This window comes from Carassius auratus, chromosome 38 (assembly GCF_003368295.1).
Source record: "Carassius auratus strain Wakin chromosome 38, ASM336829v1, whole genome shotgun sequence".
Classification (NCBI taxonomy): domain Eukaryota; kingdom Metazoa; phylum Chordata; class Actinopteri; order Cypriniformes; family Cyprinidae; genus Carassius; species Carassius auratus.
The window spans coordinates 22,675,563-22,689,717 of record NC_039280.1 but is presented as its reverse complement, the minus strand read 5'-3'; the positions used below and the strand labels follow the sequence as shown (position 1 = coordinate 22,689,717).

General features: G+C 37.7%; 1 protein-coding gene across 1 annotated transcript; it reads right to left on the bottom strand.

The window, feature by feature from the left end:
- Positions 1 to 2,974: 2,974 nt before the first annotated feature.
- On the bottom strand, positions 2,975 to 13,289 carry LOC113057439 (gastrula zinc finger protein XlCGF57.1-like). Its single transcript, XM_026224868.1, has 3 exons — positions 13,242 to 13,289; positions 12,640 to 12,787; positions 2,975 to 6,212 (listed from the first exon to the last, which is right to left on the bottom strand). The coding sequence occupies exons 2-3, from the start codon at positions 12,728 to 12,730 to the stop codon at positions 5,104 to 5,106; spliced, it is 1,200 nt and encodes a 399-aa protein (XP_026080653.1). The 5' UTR covers positions 12,731 to 12,787; positions 13,242 to 13,289; the 3' UTR covers positions 2,975 to 5,103.
- Positions 13,290 to 14,155: the final 866 nt, after the last annotated feature.

Here is a 14,155-nt window from a genome sequence, read left to right as displayed (position 1 = left end):
AATCTGTAAAACAAACCATTTTAAAACAAAATTCTAAATGGCCAATGGGAAAAATTGGCATCATTTATCATTTTAAAACTGACTGCTTTGTGAATTACTGTGAACCATTGTTTGAGTGTTGATAAAATCTCCACACATATGCACACATGTAGTGTTCTTTGTAATAGTACTTCAAATTAAGCAAGCAAAACCAATTACCATGCTGAAACAGTCTTTGGCAATTATTGTGGTTGGACCGTTTCCTCTTCTTCCAACTCAAGCTCAAACATATTTGGCCCAAACACAATAATTACCATCTGATTATCAAAACAAACAACAGGCTGTAGAAGAGCATAGGTATGGTGTGATGAAGTTAGCCAGTCACAGAACTGGCTGTTTATTTCCATGTCTGCAAGAGGTGACACCCCTAGAAGAGTGTTTTTCACAGAGAGTAAAAATGAGAATGAAAAATTATTAGTTTTTACAAACACTGGACCTTTATTGGTGAAAAAAAAACCTTCATAGAGGTTCAAAAACTAACCTCAAGGAACATATGAAACTGTATTTTATGACTCTTTTTAAAGAGGTCGTGACATGAGAAATCAAATTTGTCTTAATCTTTTAGCATAGGTCTTTTTACCATTAAAACATCCTGCAAGTTTCAAAGCTTAAAACATCCTCCTAATTATGAACGAAGCATTTATTTAGTCAAGTTCCAAAAAATGGCTCGTTTTGGATCTGAGGTATAGCCCCTTTCACACTGCCATTCCGGCAAATACAGGGGTAAAGTGTCCCTGCAATTGTTCCCTGGTCGCTAGATTCTGCACTTCCACACTGCCAGTGATGACCCGGTATATGTGCGTGCTTTCACACACAACCCGTAAAGATCCCGTAACGACACATGACATCAGCACGTGACGTGTAATGTACGAGTCGACAACGCTTGGCACGTTATACTTTCACTGAAGCAAGCAAACGATCTCGGCGTCAGCGCGGAAAGTGAGGAACTAACTGATCTCTGCTTCATTATAGTTTGCAGATGTGTTTTTGTCGCGAACGTTGATCTTCCTTCAAAACAGCCGGTAAAAGAGTCACGCGATATCGCGCGTCATCACTTCGACATGGAATTAGATCTGGCTTTTGTTCACACAGCGCTCGTCCCGGGTCGAACCCTGCAATGTTACTAGGTCCCCCACCCGGGTTCAATGCCGGAATCAATCCCGGGATGTGGTTGCTTTCACACAGAAGGCGACCCCGCAATGTTCCGGAAATATTGCGGGTCCGACGTGCAGTGTGAAAGGGTCTATAAGGTGACATCACCTGGGCACAATCATTTGCATAAACACTGCCTCCAGAGCAGTCATCTTCTCACCATAGGCCCTGCCCATTGGTGTTTACTTGCTTAATGGCTGACACTTGATGAGCTGAATGCGAGTAGTGCATCACTAATAGCAAAGATATTGCCACTATCTTTTCTACACTGGATATAGTATACACATGCACGTTTGCTTTCTGACAGTCCATGTGCTCAAGTCTTTTTTTTTTTCTTTTTTATAATTATCACATCACCAAAACACACAAAATAGCGAGGGATGTTTATACTGTTTCCTTTGAAGCGGTGTTAATTTTGACACGAAATTTTAATTTAGTTTTAGTCTTAGTCTTTTGACTATAATTCTTTTTAGTTTTAGTCAAGTTTTAGTCATCTGATTTGTTTTAATTTTAGTCTTATTTTAGTCGACTAAAATTGCTTGGTATTTTAGTCGACTAAAATTGCTTGGTATTTTAGTCGACTAAAATTGCTTGGTATTTTAGTCGACTAAAATAAGACTAAAATCAATAACAGATTTACTAGACATTTTTTTACAGCTGGTATAGGAAACAAACTTAACCAAAATATATAAAACACAAATTCAACTTTATTTCAACACAACTGTGTCTTTATTTCGATTCAAAAGCTTTTATGCAGCAACAAACACTGTCATGATAATGTAAACAATAACTAGCTGCCAATTGACCATCAATAAAAGAAAAATAAAGTTAGGTCCAGGACCTTAAAGCTTACAGCTGAGCTGAACAATAAGTGCATACATTTAAAGTAAATATTTAATAAGTTGGCAGTTAGGTGGATAAAAAAAAGTAACAAGATTTTATAAGGTATTCATTTGTCTAGCAATATTGTATGTTTTAAATACTACAATATTGCTAGATTTGTATGTATAATGATAGGATGTGAACATTCATGTTTCACATGACTAATATAGAAATATTTGTGATATTGTCAACAAGTAGAACATTATAAAATATACTAAACATTAGTATTAATCAAATGTATTTATCATGATATTACGTATTAGTATTGTGCTCTCATCTAATTTGAAGAAGGGGCTATTTTACAGTACTTTTCAGTTCGTAATATTTAATGCTACAACATCTACGCACTGCAGTATTCCACTTTTGCTTAGCTCAATAAACAAAAGAACATCGTTGTGAAATTACATTTGAGAAAATGTCCGGGTGGCTCGTCTGTAAATGTCTTTTCAAATTGGTTGTGTTCTTGCCACGAATGAGCGCTCCGCGTGCTTTACGCTTTGTTTTGTTTTGTTCGTCGTCAAACGTGAAGTGAGCTGTGGACATTTTGTCGCTCTTTTAGACATCACCTCTTCGAATGCCGTCTTCCCGGGAGCTCATTTAAAAACTGAAGACCTTCGCTTCACGTCTCAATAAGTCAGGCTCTGATTGGTTCTCTTCTCTAATGCAGTCTCGCCTGTTATGTTTTGCCGGGTCTTTGTTCATTCCTCGCATCTCTCCCGTCTGCTGATTTGATTTTCGTCACAGTCTATTTTCGTCTCGTCCTTTATTCGTTGACGATAATGTCAATCAATTTAGTCATAGTTTTAGTCTCCATCAGTGCCTTCTATTTTAGTTCTCGTTTCGTTTTCGTCCGCAAAAATATATTTGTGACGAAAATAATGACGAAAATATTTAGTCAACGAAATTAACACTGCTTTGAAGTGACGTTAGCCAACAGTGTCCAATTAACGACAATCCTGAAAGGACATGCACCCTCCAAACAGGTTGTTTTAGAGACAGGGTCAGAACGAAAGTTGAAAATAATTTTTCCACATTTTATTTGTGCATGTGTGCAAATCATATATATATACACATAAACAACCCTTTAAGATTTTCTGACCTTTAAAATTAGCTTTGTTTCTGCAAATTGTGATACAATGAGACTTATTCCACACAGATGACATATAAAACATCTCTCTTTTAATGGGGAACGTATAAGGTGTTTGAACACAGCTGTTTGTCAGGGTTACACAGTACAGGGTTACATGCAAGAATTACAGCCAAACCTGAATATGGTGTTATATGTGTGTATTAGTGTGTGTGTTTGCATTCGTTCTCTATCGTGGATGTGCTGTGGTGTCACTCTATCATTTCTGTGTATGTTTCTGCATTGTAGCTTTGTAGATTTTTATTTAACAAATTATTAGGGATGCTCTGATCAGGATTTTTGAGGCAGATCACCGATAACTGAAAGCAGTATCTGACGATACAATCACAGATACCGATATTTTTAAAGCCTTCTTTTTATCATGTAGAATCATTTACAGTGATGATCCAATCAATATTTTTAGACATTTATTCAGGGTCTGAATTTCATTTTTGAAAATGAATTCCTCTCTTAGGTGACTTCTGAGAGACATTCTATTATATTTCAATTTGTAAGACATATAACATATTTTTCTCACCTAAATATTTGATCATGCACTGCATTTTTGTTTTGACAATCGTGCAATTGTTGCGCAATAGCTTACGCACAGCACAGGCTGTTTTCTACAAACACATTTATCCATTATTTTGATTTTAAATCTAAACATTGTTACTGAAAGTTTTTTTCAGCATTGTGATTCTTTTCTTTTCTTTTTCTTTTTTTAAACAGTGCAGTAATACAATCATAAATAGACGTGTTTAAACGCAATAATAAATATAGCATTAATATGCATGTATGGTGAAATAAAATTTGTGTGTCAATCCATGTTCATATTTACCAAAAATAATCTACTGCTGCAGATGCAACATAACTGGAACGCACTGCTGTGTGTAGTGTGAACGCTTCAATCTTTTTAACATAAGCACAGAAAAAATATGCACCACATACACACTGCAAACAGAGAAATGTGAACCTGGCATTATGTGTATGAGGTGCGAGTGTGCATGAGGGCACGGAAATGTATACAATTTTGTAACAATTCGACACTGCCTCGATTCTGCAAGTGATAATTACTGTGTTTAATGTGCAGCTCGCTTATAGTGCAGACGCAATGTGATTTGAAGCAGGCTATTTAGAGACTGCTGATCAAACATCCCAAAACAATTAACGGCTGATAGTGATCATCAGCTGATCAATCGGAGCACCCCTATAAATTATGTAAGAGAGAGCAAATTATGTCATGCAACTTTTTCATTTCTTATGAGTGAATTTGGGGGGCATTGGGTGGGTGTATTTTTCCTCTATCAAGGATGTGTTGTGGTGTCACACCTTTAGTTTTTGTTTTTTGCATTGTAACTGTCATTTTTGACAAATTATGTAACAGAAATTAGTGTTTATATAGTATCCCATTTATTTCAATGGGTGATTTTTAGAGGGTAGAGTGTTCCACATAGTGGATCAGTGGAAGGGTTGCCACATTTTTGTGCATTTTGTGTTCTGCATTGTGGCAGATTTAGTGATTTTATTGGACAAATTATAAATAAAAAGTATTAATTTTATAATTTCCCCATTCATTTCAATGTGGGGTCATTTCAAACATCCTGAGTGTGACTTTTTCCCCCTCCCACACTAACATATATCAATCCAATTATTATTTTTTTAGCTGTAAAGATAGCAAGTGTCCACAGGCGTACAAAGTCTTTTGACATTTTGATAAAGGGAACATTTTTTTTTTTAAATATATATTTTTAGCAAATGTCATTTGGCATTAAAAAGACCTTGAACAGCTTAGAAGGGGTTAGGTGAATCTGCATGTAGTAATTAATGAATTCATTATATCGTAAACTCTTCACACACTGACCAAATATAAATATTTCTCTCCAGTGTGAGTTTTTATGTGGGCTTTAAGATGTCCATGTGGATCTAAACTCATCCTCTCCCGTGTGAATGTTCACGTGCTTGTCAAGGATTTCTTTTCGGCTGAAACTTTTTCCACATTGTTGGCAGTTGAAAGGCTTCTCTCCAGTGTGAATTCTCATGTGGACTTCAAGGTGTCCTTTTTGAGTGAAACTCTTATCACACTGAGTGCATGTGTAAGGCTTCTCTCCAGTATGAACCCTCACATGGGCTTTAAAGTTTCCATGTCGATCAAAACTCTTTCCACACTGAGTGCATTTGTAAGGCTTCTCTCCTGTGTGAACTCTCATGTGGACTTTGAGGTTCCAGTGTTGATCGAAACTCTTTCCACACTGAGGGCATGTGTAGGGATTTTCTCCGGTGTGAATTCTCATGTGCACCTTAAGGTTCCCATGCTGTTCGAAACTTTCTCCACACTGAGGGCATGTGTAAGGTTTCTCTCCAGTGTGAATTCTCATGTGCCTGGTAAGGCTTCCTTTCACAGTGAAACTTATTCCACAATGTTGACAGGTGAAAGGACTCTCACCAGTGTGAACTCTCATGTGATAATTTAGGTTTCCTTTTCGGCTAAAACTTTTTCCACACTGCCGACAGGTGAAAGGGCTCTCTCCAGTGTGAACTCTCATGTGGACCTTAAGATTCCCATGTTGATCAAAACTCTTTCCACACTGAAAGCATGTGTAAGGCTTGTCTCCAATGTGAATTCTCATGTGCCTGTTAAGGCTTCCTTTTTGAGTAAATATGTTTCCACATTGTTGGCAGGTCAAAGGGCTCTCTCCAGTGTGAAGTCTTTTGTGGACTTGAAGTTTCCCATCTTGTTTTCCACATTGAGGGTAGGCATAAGACTCCTCTCCAGTGTGAAGTTTTAGGTGGACCTGGAGGTTTTCATGTTGACTGAAACTCTTCCCACAGTGAAAGCAGGCAAAATAACTTATTGTTCCTATGTTTTGACAATCTATCTTTCCTGAGGAAATATTCTCAGTCTGTGAGCAACTAAAAGATTCATCTCCAGTTATCAAACCATGATGTTTCTCATATTGATCTTTCTCTTCCATATCAGTCAGCATGTCACTCTCCTCTTTCAGTGACATCAGTTCTAAAGTGAAAAAGAAACAAAAAAAATAATAATGATTTTAACGGCATTAAAGGCATCAAAACTAACAACATACAGCTAGAACTGCTCCTGGAGTTACCCTAGCATTGAGTGCACAGTTCTGTTTGCTTCTACATTTACACAATATCACTGGGAACAATCATAAAGGGACATGGCTTCTTATTCTGCTGCTATGCAGATAATAAGCAGCTCCAAAATGCATGGTCCAGAAGCTAGTCCAATCTCTTATCATTTCAAGAATGGTCAGCTTTCCAGCCAGCACGACTGAGCCTTGGCAGATGGTCAAGAGCACAGCAGCATGCCTGGTCTACAATCAGCCAAAGACAACCCACATCACACTCCTCCTGATCTTACCGGACTTGTTCCCAGTTACGGTCAGAATCATATTTAACATTTCTTGGCTTAGGATAGACCTTTCTCTAATATATTAAACAGTTTGTTATCATACAGATTGAATAGTCTCTCTCCCTCTCTCTCTTTTTATGGGTTTGTGTTTATGTGTGTGTGAGTGCATGGGTGCATGTGCGAGAGGGGGGTGATTATCGACTACTAATCGAATAAATACCCAGCGATTATTGATTATTACTTTTGCTTGAAATGCACATCTCAAGTATGAAGTACCTCAAGGTTCAGTATGAGGGCCGTTACTTTTCACGCTTTACATGTTGCCCTTGGGAGATATCATCAGGAAGCACAGTGTTAGCCTTCAGTGTTATGATGATACTCAGCTGTACATTTCTTCAAGGCCCGGAGAAACATACCAATTTATAAAATGAACAGAATGCATAGTAAAAACCAATATAAAAACCTGAATGAGGAGTAATTTCTTACTGCTAAAACAAATAAAATAAAATAAAACAGGTGCTAATTATAGGACCTAAAACTCTGCATGTAGGAGAACTTCCAGAGGAGAACTGCCCACCTCCCATTCTGTCACCAATGGAGCTTGTTTCCTTGCCACTGTCACCTCTGGCTTGCTTAGTTGGGGAAACTTAATTACCAGCTATTTCGTTGACTTGATTTCACAGATATTATGAAACTGATATCATGACTGAACTGAGCTGGATGATGACATCTTTGAATTCAATGATGAACTAACTGCCTTTTTACTTTTATTGACACACTATTTTCCTATTTAATGCTGTTCAGTTGCTTTGCTACAATCTATATTGTTGAAAGCACTATATAAATAAAGGGGACCATGACTATAACATTATTTATCACAATATATCATTAATATAATCACAATATATCATTAATGGGCTGTAAAGATTTTTATTAATTTTTTGTAGTACTGACCTTCAGAAGCTACAGAAGATACTTACATGTTTCCAAAAGACAGAATAAGTAAAATTTAACCTGATCTTCAAATAGCTTAATCAGGTGCTCTAAATCTTAATCTAGAACTGTCAACAAAACATTTACACCCCACTGTCCCTCCACTGACTACCATCACAGCTGCCTTTCATATCCACAGAGTAACCAAAGAACCACTGGAATAGATCACTGCATTTCAGCCCGGGCCCCAACTTATTTTCAGCTCTAGGGCAGGGATTTGGGCCTGTTTTAGGCTTTCTTCTTATTTTTATATTTTGGATGATGAAAAAGATTAGCCATTTGAATTATTAATAAACAATTGTTTTATGACTGTCTCACCATTTCCTCGTCAGATGCGCTTTTACAGAGTAATGCATCTTTACTGATTACATAATGAAAGTGTTTTTGTTTTCGATTTGAATTATTTAGTTTTAATGAGTGTAACACTATAAAAACATCACCATCACGGGAAGGAGGAGGCGGGAACCGGACATTCAAGTGAAGCTTTTAATAATAAAATAAACACAAAACAGCACGACAGCCCCTCTAGGATGACTGACGCCCACAAACAAAAAACCAAACACAAAATAAAGTTCAGTCCTGGTCCTCTCTCATCCTTCACTGTCATCGCTCCTCTTTTGTATCCTTCCGATCTCCTCCGTGGGACTCGAGACCGGTGAGTGGCGCAGGTGTAGCTCATTTACAAACCACCCCACTCGTCACAAGGAGTAATTCAAAGCTTTCTATTGAAAAGCTTTGCATGCATTCCCCGCTACCCAGGACCTTCTAACTACCCACTTCTTCAGCCAAATCTGGAGGGGGCGCATTATAAAAAAAATCATAGGCGACACACCATCGCAGCTGCTGCCATTCATACCAAAAGCCTCTGATATCCTTTCAGTGCTACGGGACATCCGAGGATGAAACCATCCAGAGCAGACATTAGATATCGTATATGCTCTTGACACAGATGAGCACTCATCAAGACCGAATCCAGAAGCATAGAGCACCCAAGCTCTCCAAATGAAGTAACAGGGCACGTTTGTGGCTGTTGAGCACATCTTCTGAATGGGCCAAGACCAATAAACCAATCTCTTATCTGGATCTGCACAAGGATCTGCTTCAGTACCACTTATATTGCATGATCTGATAGAAGACTGAGGACCACTTGCTTCAGCATCATTGCGCTGTGTGCCGATACGATCTACGTGAACACACCATTGAACAAGCGTTGTCTGCACCAAAACTAATGCATTTAGTAAATTTTTTTTTACATTCTGCACCTAGTCCGAGACGCCCAGAATGGCTCGCCATGCGTCTGTAATTTAGCACAGAGGGTGGTGGGGCGCTTCATTGTCTCCATTCTGAGTGACACCGTTGAACAAAAGTCGAGTTCAGAATACTCACAGGATGAATATGTAAGATGTGTTGGCGTGAGGGTCGCACGTTGCGGTTAACGGGGAGCACAAGCCCTTTGCTAAATGTTTATGTAGGAGCAATACGTCAAGAGTGAATTCGACAGTTAATGCAGAGGTAAGAGCACGGGAGGCTGCAAACCCAAATCTATTAATGATTCCCAGAGCCCATCCCATCCTTCAGCTCTGTCAGCGTCAGCCACAGATTCCAGTGGAGCACTACTATTTATCCCATGGGCGTAGGTTTGGTCTCAGCTTTGGTGGGGACACCCCCATATAACCCCCCAGAATTATTTTGTTGTAAGATACCAGTGATTTAATGGTGATTTAGCATAACTGTATAATCTCAAAAATGCACTCTCAAAAAATAAAAATCTGAAACTGTGTAATGCTGAACAACCAAACGTTTTATTAAGATAAATTATTATGTACATTAGTATTTACACTAACAAAAAATACTCTGCCACAAGGAAACAAATCTAAATAAATATATATAATAACCTTTTTCTATTATAAACACTATTTACCCTCCAGTACACTCACGTTTATGTTGACTGCAAGATTCTAAGTTAAGGTAACAGGCTAACTGACATTCAGTTACTTGCTAACGTAGCATTCTATCATCCTGGGTAATACTATCACCAGTTAATACTATTTTCCACAGAATATGCATTTGTAAGCCTGGTCAGTCACTACTGCTAGTTTATTTTTGTGGCTAGCTAGTAGGACTGGGACAAGGCGTCGAGGTCATCGATGACGTCGAAGCAAAATATGCGCATCGATTCGTCGACCTGTTTTTATTTCTCTAAAAAACGTCTGCAAAACGTTTACCTTATGTGCGTTGAATATGCACGATGGCCGGATCAACATTCTGTCCAACGTTATATAACCAATCCAGGGGTTTTTCTGCATTTATCCTTTTTTTGGCGGCTGTCAAAACCTTATTTGATCGGTGAGTGATGCATGACAGGGCGCATACGAGAGAGAGCCCAAACTGCACGCGCACTCACAGTCTTCAAACAACACGAGCGTTTCTTGCTCTCTCTCTCCCTTGTGCATATTAATCAAAATCATTAAACACGATAGAAAAAGGGCGAAACACCAAAGTTTCACGCGCGCTCGCGCACATACAGTCTTCAAACTACACGAGCGCTGTCTTGCTCTCGCTCTCTCTCTCCCTCTCTCGTGCATATTAATCAAAATCATTAAACACGATAGAAAAAGGGCGAAACACCAAAGTTTCACGCGCGCTCGCGCACATACAGTCTTCAAACTACACGAGCGCTGTCTTGCTCTCGCTCTCTCTCTCCCTCTCTCGTGCATATTAACCAAAATCATTAGACATGATAGAAAAAGGGCTGAATGCCAAAGTTTCACGTGGAGCATTCAGAGATTTTTTTTCTCTCCATGACAGGCTGCTGACTCCCTTTTTTATTGAATGCTAGACATCAAGTTGTTGTTATTTTCATCTGAAAGAAGAACATTTTTCAGTAAGCTAGGCCCTATGTGTTCAGTAAGCTTGTTTCAGTAAGCTATGTGTTTTCAAGGCTTCAAGGTTTTATTGAATGCTATCTCTATACAAGTGCAAAGTAATGCATTCTTAGTCAGGCTTTTATTTTGTAATTTTAAGAGCAATAAACATATACTGCAATGTTAAGGAATTCATGTTTTTTTCAACATGTATGAATTGTTAATAGTCAATTAATGGGGAGTTAATCAAAATCGAATCGGTCTGGGAAAAATTAATCGTTAGATTAATCGATGCATCGAAAAAATAATCGCTAGATTAATCGTTTAAAAAATAATCGTTTATCCCAGCCCTACTAGCTAGTTATTTTGCCTACTTACACTCTGACTCTGCTTTATGAAAAAGCTTCTTATGTCCCCTTTCTTCTTCTTGGGTGCCATCTACAAAGTACAAAAAGGGGCAAAAACCCCTCCCGGAATATTAAAATGTTTTTACTCTGGCCTTTGTATGTGGCAGAGAGACAGCCCTTGTACCGTCGGCGTCGTCAACATGCGCGCACACACAAACCACCCGCTCGCTGCTAGTGAAAGCACTAAAGTGGTCCCGGCCCGCGCGTGTAGCCTGTCAGATACCCCACCGGCAGTTAAATTGCGGCGTTTCTTGTACTGTCGTGCCCTGGCCGTTAGAATCGATCCAAATAGCAGTGCAATGATCCAAATGGCAGTTCAAAGGAGCTTGCTAAATATTGGTGGGGACAAGACCTAGCGTCCCCCCCTAAACCTACGCCCACCTCTGTCCAATTGCCTGGGACATCTTTTTTAAGCTTTTGATGCAAAGTCTGTGGCCGCACGCAGATCTTTATACACCAAAGGATCGTTTGCAGTGCGAGGAAAGGAACCATGAATCCAGCTTACTCTTAACCGGTTCGTCGGTGGACTCCCACTCCAGACCGAGACTCAGACACAGGATGCAGTACCTGTGGGTGTCAGGAGCCTCGATGGGTCCAGAGTATCAAGATTTCAGGTGGGTTAAGAAAGGAAGGGAGTCCTCGTCGTGTCAGATTCCTGACGCAATGTCGAAGTAAACCGCCTTCGAAAGCGAACAAAAATAAATCTGTACAAACATTAAGGACAGCCAGATGGCCCTTAGCCAGCATGAATGGTGCTGAAGAGAGTGGATGGAACTATCACTAGGTGTGTTTACATGGATCATTATATTACGATTACAATCAGTTCAATCTCAATGAAAATAATCCATGTAACTCAATCTGAATAAAAGTGATAAAACCTACATTTCAGTTGGTTTGAGAGGTGTGTGATAAACCTTTTCTAATCCGTTCAACAGGACATATAAACACTAGATCAGATTGAAACTAAAACTGGAAAGTTTTGCACATGTGCAATGATTTAGAAATGGTGTAATGACATAAGGTGCAGTAAAATATTGAGTGCATGAAGACGTGAAATATAAGTCAATTCTTTACTGTACAATTCTGTGTGCACAAAACATCTGAAGCGCACACGTAAAGCATTTAAAATTAATATTGATATTAATTAATATTACTTAATTTATACAGTAAAGAGCATGTAGTGTTACACATTCGCTATACAGTGTAATATATTTGTTTGTGATAGAAATATTCCCTAGCATTGAGCCCTGTATAGTGTGTCAGACTGCACTTAGGGAAGCAGTCAATCTTTTTCCGAAGTAGCAACATTTATAGCCTTCTAGATATAATACAACATAATCACTAGAATTAATGCACTTGTTAATGACTTCAATAAATAAATATGTAATATTATAATGCAAAAATGTATTTAATAATTTATATTATAAGAGCTATTTGATAGCAAAAGTAACTTCTGAGGGTTGCCATGTCTTATTTTATTTTTAATATTGTGCCCCTTATATAATGATGCCCCAATGAATGTTGATGATTTCAAAATGTAATATATTTTATTTAATAAAATTCAAATAAGTGAGCAAGTGTTTGTGTCTGTATCAGAGTTGGTGAATAAGATGTTTATTAAAATCAATATTGTATTAGCCAAAAAAAAAAAAAAAAATAATACTAATATCTGTGGATCCCTAGTCTGACATAAAACTTTTTCATTAAGCCACCAAATGACACTCTTCAAAATTAATTATTTTCCTGAGAGGGAAACATCTTATTAAGGATCACGGTTCAGCTTAGAGAATAAAAACCAACCCGTTAGTTCATCGGGATCTTCTTGTCTTGCTCTGAATGTTTCTTCAATCTTCATGTCTCCACGCTCCTCTTTAATTAATGCCATCTTCATAACAGGATGTCACATGGATCTCAGGATTTTATTCTGTGTTTGGACACTGCCATTTTACTGAATAGAAAATAAATAAATAGATGAAGAAAAATCCAAACTACATTTCTAGGTGTGTTTCAAAGGGGTTATTGGCAAAGTGTGTTAGTCAGAGTGTTAATGGCTTACACAAACTCTAAATACAAATGAATAAAAGAGTTTTAATTATGCAGAAACTGCATATTTAGTTATATAACTCTAGAAGACATTTTGTTGTCTGAGAAAGTTCTTCTTTCTGACCAGCGGGTGTCGACAGCGTGAACTGATTCCTTTGCTTTGAATCAAAAGCTCAGTTTCCCTCATCTCTACATGTCAGTGGTTCAGTATGTGCTTATAATAAACGGATTCATGATTTAGTGTGCTGATACAGCATTACAATGCCAATAATAAATAATTACAGATCGATTGTTAAAACTAAAATAGAATGAACAATTTGTATCGATTTCAATGTTTTAAACAGTTAAAACCCACAAACCTTTCTTCAGCCGGACCACAACAAACCCAGCATCGCGGCGCGTTTTAATGACGTCACACAACCAAACCGAAATAAGTGTCCTCTTTAAACTTGTAAAATAATAATAATCATAAATAGATAAATACATTAATTAATTACACACAAATATTTTATATAAAAGTTTTAAGTGGGGTGCAGAGTTAAATTCTTGGTGAAATAAATATTTCCAAGCCATTTGGAAAAAAAAAGCCATTTTCTTTCTCTATTGTTATTTGATAATTTCCCCTTAGGATACATAGACAAACAAGATTTATCTTTATGAGGGCCACGGGCACTATAAAAACGATAACATTCAGTAGATAGCGGGATAGATATCACAAGATGACAGCAGAAAAACAGATTAAATTGTTAGTGCAGTGATAATTATTTTTTTTAGTGCAGAGCCAAATATCTGTGAATTTTTTTTAATTTTATTTTAGAAATAGAACACAAAAAAGGTGGTTCATGCCGCATGAGAATAAGAGAGAATGCAAGTTTGAAAAAAAAAAGTATTTTATTAAAGACACACATGCATCACCAAGTAAAAGTATGTGTTAATGATTTTGCCAAGTAAGACATGTGTCTGGATCAACATCTTCTGATGATCCTGGATCAACATTACTGTCCAAAAATATAGACTTAACCCAGTCCCTACCCCTGAACCTAACCCTACCTATAATTTATTCCTAAAATCAATGATAGCTGATTAACAAGGTTGTAGACAGGGCCGTGCACAGACATTTTGAGGGGCAGGGGCTCAAGTGAAATAAAGGGCACTTCTCATAATTACGTATTTTTTTTCTTTTTTTAAAACAAAAAAGTATATATATTAACGCAACACTGACTTTCTTTTAAAAGAAATAATTAAAAAAGTTAATTAATTTTATCTTCCTCAA